Source organism: Silene latifolia, chromosome 5 (assembly GCF_048544455.1).
Source record: "Silene latifolia isolate original U9 population chromosome 5, ASM4854445v1, whole genome shotgun sequence".
Lineage (NCBI taxonomy): Eukaryota > Viridiplantae > Streptophyta > Magnoliopsida > Caryophyllales > Caryophyllaceae > Silene > Silene latifolia.
In genome coordinates this window covers 68,482,673-68,489,469 of record NC_133530.1, presented here as the reverse complement: position 1 = coordinate 68,489,469, position 6,797 = coordinate 68,482,673, and the positions used below count along the sequence as shown (strand labels likewise).

The 6,797-nt window shown below is 40.4% G+C and overlaps 1 protein-coding gene and 1 non-coding gene across 2 annotated transcripts; one reads left to right on the top strand and one right to left on the bottom strand.

Annotated features, from left to right (window-relative positions):
- Positions 1-315: 315 nt before the first annotated feature.
- LOC141658274 (small nucleolar RNA R71) lies at positions 316-422 on the bottom strand. Its single transcript, XR_012549168.1, has one exon. It is a non-coding gene; the product is annotated as a small nucleolar RNA R71 (small nucleolar RNA).
- Positions 423-5,800: 5,378 nt separating this feature from the next.
- On the top strand, positions 5,801-6,337 carry LOC141655484 (uncharacterized). The gene has a single exon (XM_074462564.1). It carries the CDS (start codon positions 5,801-5,803, stop codon positions 6,335-6,337), a length of 537 nt encoding a protein of 178 aa, XP_074318665.1.
- The last annotated feature ends 460 nt before the right edge of the window (positions 6,338-6,797 follow it).

Here is a 6,797-nt window from a genome sequence, read left to right as displayed (position 1 = left end):
ACTCCCACACCACAACATCTGACCAGTAATTTCATTGTAATCCGCATTTATACAACTAGTTGAGAGAAGTCAATTGGGAGGGATGCCTAGTGAAGACACTCATTCTCATATGGAGACTTTTTGTGACTATTGTGATGCGATTTCTCAAACCGGAGTTACTCAAGACCAAATTCAATAGGTCTTATTTCCTTTTTCTTTGATTGGTACCGCGAAAAATGGTTAAAGAGCCTTGATAAGGCTACTCTTGGTATTGACTCTTGAAAGAAATTGGCATTTGCTTTCTACAAAAATTTCCATCCTCCGGAAAAGACTAACATGTTGAGAGCCCAAATCACCGGGTTCAAACAAAGGGACGAAGAATCTTTGTATGAAGCATGGGAAATATTCATGGATACTTGCCGATCTTGTCCGCATCATGGATTTAGCGAGTGGTTCCTTGTACAACAATTTTGGAATGGTCTATATGAAGACTCCCGAAACATTCTCAATATGGGATCAAATGGTATGTTCACCGAAGTTGACAATAATCAAACATGGAACAAGATTGAGGAAATGGCGGTCCATAACTCACAATATAGTAGACCTCGGAAGGCTACTAGAGGAGGAAAGCATGAAGTGGACTCTATTACTCAATTGGGTGCTCAACTTAGTGCTCATATTGATACCATTAATTTGAAGTTTGAGAAGGCTATGGCTAAGCTTGAAGAAGCCTCCAAATCACCTAAGCAACATGTTAATGCCATGGTGGCATCTTCATCAATTCCAAGTGGAGTATGTGAGAGTTGTGGAACTTTGGGACATGACCAAAGTGAATGTAGGGGAACAAGTGAACAAGTGAATGCTTTACAAGCATACAAGAGTGGCACCCCTTATTCCAACTATTACAATGAAAACACCAAATTCCACCCAAACCTCTCATATAAAAGCCAAAATGTTCAAAACCCTCAAACAACATACACCCCACCTCCAATGAGAAACCAAGCTCAAAGACCCTTTTACAACCAAAACCAAGTTTATCAAAATCAAACTCCATACAATCAATCCAATGACCAAGGTTTTGATGTTCAAAAAGCGGTCCTCCAAATGCAAAAGAACCAACAAGAATTTTTCACTCAAATGCAAAAAGATACTCAAGCAAAAGACATCACCATCAACAACATCCTAGCCCACACCAAAATGTTGGAAACCCAAATGTCTCAATTAGCATCTTCTAGCTCTCAAAGACAAAAGGGGCAATTACCACCTCAAAGTAATCCCCCAAGACATGAATCGGTGAATGCTATCAATTTGAGGAGTGGTACAAGCTATGAAGGGCCAAAGAAGCCAATTGAGGATGACACTGTGGAGACTAGTGATAAGGAAAGAGTTGTGCAAAACTCCAGGGAAGGAGAACTCACCATTCAAGAAGTTTTAAAGAAGAATGAAGAAAAGGCTAAAGAGAAGAAGCCTATTATGATTAGACTTCCTTTCCCAAGTCGTCAAGCTAAGCCTAAGTTTGATGAACAACTTGGAAAGTTCATGGAGATTGTAAAGAACTTAGAAGTCTCGATTCCATTCACGGAATTGATCAATCATGTTTCGGCTTATGCAAAGTACATGAAAGACATTCTTACAAAGAAGAAATCCATCCGGAAGCTTGAGACTATTGCTTTCACTAAAGTGAGTAGTGCTATTCTTCAAGGAAATTCACCTCCAACACTCAAATATCCGGGAAGTTTCTCCATTCCATGCACTATTGGTGACACTACAATCAACAAAGTTTTATGTGACCTTGGGGCAAGTGTAAGTGTCATGCCATACTTGGTAAGCAAGAGGCTAGGAATGGGAGAGCTCAAGTGCACTAATATCACGCTTCAAATGGCGGATCGATCAACAAAGATACCTTTAGGGGTATGGAAAGATATGCCCATAAGAATTGGCAAATTCTTCATCCCGGTAGACTTTGTTATTGTTGATATGGAGGAGGATTCCAACATTCCTTTCATTTTAGGAAGACCTTTCTTGCACACCGCGGGAGCGATGATTGATGTGAAACATGGAGAGCTCACCCTTGAAGTGGGAGATGAAACAATCACTTTTAATCTTGACAAGACAATGAGAGCTCCCCGATTACATGAGCCGTGTTTCATGGTTGATCACTATAGCCGAGAAATTGATAGGAAGAAGTTGGCATCTCAATGCAAAGCACAAACTATGGGTAATGAATCACCACCCATATGGAAGAAGAAAGTGAAAGATGCTCCATCTAAAGAGCAAGAAAGTTTCAACAAAGAGAGCTTGAAAAGCTCACTCATGACAAGTAAAGAAGAAGGCCTCATTGGCCATGACAAGAAGGAAGAAGAGTTGCTCTTGTCAACTCGTGATATTATTGGGGAACAAGTAGACGAAGTGTGCGGTCTTTGGGATGATGATTTTGAAGGGATATTCAATACCTATATCGGTAATGCTATGACCCAAGACCACAATGAAAAACGACAAGTGCAAAGATCTATTGAAGATCTTTATCATGACAATGAACAAGCTTTCGACTACTTCTTCAAGGTGTTGAGCAACATCAACAACACCTTGGCCATGCCCCCTTAACATCTCACTTATGGATGAGAGTTTGGTGGAGTCCTCCCTAAACCACCAATTGTAAATATTCTAACCCCTTAACTTGCATTTTACTTATTGTATTGCATTTTTGTCAATTTTGGATTTATATTTTTATGCCTTGATCAAGATTTTCATCATTTCGAGTGAAAGTGAGGGAGGGAATTATGTGATTATTGATGTGTAGTGTTTTGACATAGTGTAGGGATAACAATTGCCTAGGCTATCCAAGCCTTCATAGTGCCCCCACAATGAAGACCAAAGGAATGAAGAGTAAATGACACGGGTTATGAAATACCCACGGATGGAACTGAATTCGTGTGGTTGAGGGAAGATCCGAGCGGCCCGATAGGAATCCGCTCGTCTTGAAGATAATTCGAGCGTCTTTTTGAGAAGACGCTCGTCCTGAGAGAGCTGGAAAAAGAAATTTTCGGTCTGACTGAGAATCCGAGCATCCCCATTGAGAATCCGCTCGTCTCAGTCAGGACGCTCGTCCCATAAAAAATCCGATCGTCCTACTGCTGGTAAAATTTGGGATTTCTCCCTGACAAGGAATCCGAGCGTCTTCATACAAATCCGCTCGTCCTCCTTCAAAAAGACGCTCGTCTTCCTCAGAAAACGCTCGTCCCAACACGTCTTATTTTCTGAAGCAAACTGGAACAGAATCCGAGCGTCCCGACCCAGATCCGCTCGTCTCCCCTCCGAAATTCAAATCCAACGGGATTAAAACCCCACCTTTCCCAATTCATTTTACTCATTCATAACATAAACACAATTCCAAAACCCTCAAAACCCTCATTCTCTCCATCCACCAACATCAAATTTCTCAACCAAAATCACCCAAATTAATTCCAAACTTCCTCAATACTCAAACAAATCACTCCTTTACCAACAACAAGCAATTAAAACACCAACATCTTCAAAGTTTGAATCGATTTTTAGGATACAAGGCAAAATTCAACTATCCTAAATCGATTTGGGTCTTATTAGAATTTGAAAACATCAAGTTTATCTTTGGTGTTGCTACATAAAGGAGAACATGGCAAGAACAAAAGGCAGAAGTAAAGCACCCCCAAAGAAGAACCTTTCCAAAAGACAACAAACTCTTCAAGCATCTAAGGCATTGGTGGTTCAAAATGCAAGGACGGAAATTCCAGAGTCTATTCCTCCTATGGAAGCTACTACTTCTACTCCGGTTGTTGAACAACTAGATGATTATCCGGAGGTAATTTTCACTTCTGACTCTCATAGGAAGAAATTTGTTTCCCTTACTAAGAAATCTATTTTACCCACCAAATTCATATGCCAAGAGACCTTGTCAAAATTGGGTGTCCTAGAACAAACCAAGACCTTTATCGAGTCCATGGGATTGAGTACTTTGTTTAATATGCAAGTGTTGACTTACTCATCCCTCACTTTAGAGTTCTTAAGCTCTTTGAAAGTTACCAAGGTGGAAGCTCGAACAAACATTGAATTCCGTCTCGAGAATATTGATAGGAAATTGTCTTTTCACGAGTTTGGTGAAATTTTTGGCCTTAGCAATGACCCGACTTACACGAAGAAGCCTACCAAGTATGATCCCGCTCCCTTATTGAAGCAAAACAAGGCACACCTAGTCCCATTGAGCCCGGTTTTGGACCATCCCGCAATTTGAGGTCCAAGACCAAACCCGTCTAAGAAAATGTGAAACTTTTGGCCTAGGATCCTCATATAAAGAGTTGGAGGACTTTTGCATAAGATCTTTTGTCTTAAAAGGAATTGAATCATGTGGAACAAAGGAGATAAAATCGAGTGATGGGGACATCTACATGGTTTAAGAGACTTATCAAGGGGTCGCTTTCAACCTTTCCTCTTTTGAACAAGCAAGTTCTAAAACACCTTTGGAAGGCTACCAAGAGCATGTGCCGGTTTTGTGAGCTTCTAAAAGGTCCATTGTGATCATAAATAAGTCAATAGAATATGCCAAAGGGAGGTTGTATCTTTATGCTTTATGTCATTGTCTTGTGTAGGATTGTGTAAGTCATGTAAGGCCTAGAGGACCGTTTTTCTTGTTGTCTTTTCAGCTCTTATGTGAGCCTTAGATCTTAGTTTGTAATCAAGGGTCAAGATTGTATGGCTTGTAGTATAAAAGCCAAGGTTTGGGCATGGAAAATTTCAGATTTGATGAATTAAAATTTAAGAGTGAAAACTTTGTTTTTCCCAAACATTCTTTGCTTAGTGAAAAAAGACCCTCTATTGCTTAGTGCTTAGAGTTGAGTGGCCCCTTTGCTTAGTGCTTGGATCCCTCTTAGGTTTAATCTAGTGGCTTAGTACTTAGATTAAGTCATATCCCAAGTCACTCAATCCTAATCATATTTGCAATCCTCGATTACACTGTGTCACTTAGTGATTTCGAACAGTCCAGCAGAGTGTTCAGAATCGAGTCTCAAAGTTTCTGTTCAAATTTAGTCCTTTTTATTATAATTAAACAGTCTGAAACACTGTCCAAATCGAGTCATTTTCAATCAAAACCCGAGTCCTTGACGTTTTACTTCAAATTGGTTATCAGAGCAAAGGTTTAACACAATTCCATTGTTGTGTTAGTCTTGGGAAGAAACCTTATAGTGAGTTCATACTACCCTAACCACATCGAAAAACACAAAAACAACCATGAGTGAAGAAATACTACTTGGAATTGAAACTCAAGTGACACAACTCTCCGAGAAATGTGACCATGTGTTGAATGCCCTCAATGCTTTCATTCCAACATCAACAAAGAAAGGAAGACCACTCTGTGATAGGGAAAAGAGCCATAACCGGATGGGAAGAGAGAAAGCTCATGGAACACAAGGGCCATACTCAGATTCAAGGGTCCTCGACAAAAACTTAAAGGTACAAAGCCCTAGCCTTCATGATAGTTTATATCCGAATGTGGGTCTTAACTTAGTAACATGGAGAGTAATGCATACACAACCCCAACCCTTAGAGATGGATCAAAGGAAACAAATATTTCGGTCTAGATGTACCATAAAGGGGAAGGTTTGTAATTTAATCATTGATGGGGGGAGTTGTACCAATGTAGCATCTAGTACCCTCCTAAGACCACCCATGTCCTTATAAATTGAGATGGCTCAACAAAGGGGCCGAGGTAAGGGTTGATAAGCAATGCTTGGTGTCCTTTTCCATTGGTAAAAATTATGTATATGAGGCCCTTTGTGATGTTCTACCCATGGATGCTTGTCATCTTTTACTTGGTAGGCCTTGGGAGTTTGATAAGGATTCGGTACATTATGGGAGGGATAACACATATACCTTCAAATCCGGTCAAAGAAAAATTATCCTTTCACCACTACCCCCACCTATCAAACCAACAACTCCACCATCCATGGTTGAACCGACAAGAGAGGTTTTGTTAGTCAATGAGGCCGAGATGTTACAAGAGTTGAAAGAGGAAGATGATATCTATGTCCTAGTGGCCAAGAACATGCTTGGGGAAAACAAGATGACCATCCCTTTAGAATTCCGAGAACTCCTAAATGACTATGAAGATGTGTTTCCTAGTGAGCTCCCAAGTGGCTTGCCTCCCCTTAGGGGAATTGAACATCAAATTGATTTCATTCCGGATACTACGCTCCCCAACAAAGCTGCATATCAGAGTGATCCAAAAGCTTCTCAAGAGTTACAACAACAAATTGGGGAACTCATGAGTACGGGTTTTGTGAGGGAGAGCCTTAGTCCTTGTGCCGTTCCGGCCTTACTTGTGTGACACCCCCATACTCCAAGTGCCTTACCAGGACCACTCAGGTATAGGAACGTCACCATCTCGGTTACCCGAGGCAATGATAATCATAAGACAATGAAGAAACGTACTTTAAAAAAGTAAAATACTATTTAAGTGATTACATGTTCCAACTCAAAACTGTGAAATGAAATACAATCCAAAACCAAATCTGTCTACTAGCAAAACTGAACAACTAAGGACATCGTCTGACACAGCGGAAGACTCTTCTAATTGCCAAGTGATGACTCATCCCAGCTAGCCCAAATACATCATATCAAACCTGCTCAACAACTGCTCACCATCCCCGAATGGATCACCACAGTTTTATAAAACAAACAACCGGGTCAGTACTAATTATACAATACAAATCATAATAAAACAAATGCCAAACAGCTCAATCGTCACATCAAACCCCAGTCTCCATAATCAATCTTCACACCATTGA

Bases quoted from the DNA above. Each gene is read 5' to 3' on its own strand.
- LOC141655484 (XM_074462564.1), top strand. From the start codon at position 5,801: ATGGATGCTTGTCATCTTTTACTTGGTAGGCCTTGGGAGTTTGATAAG.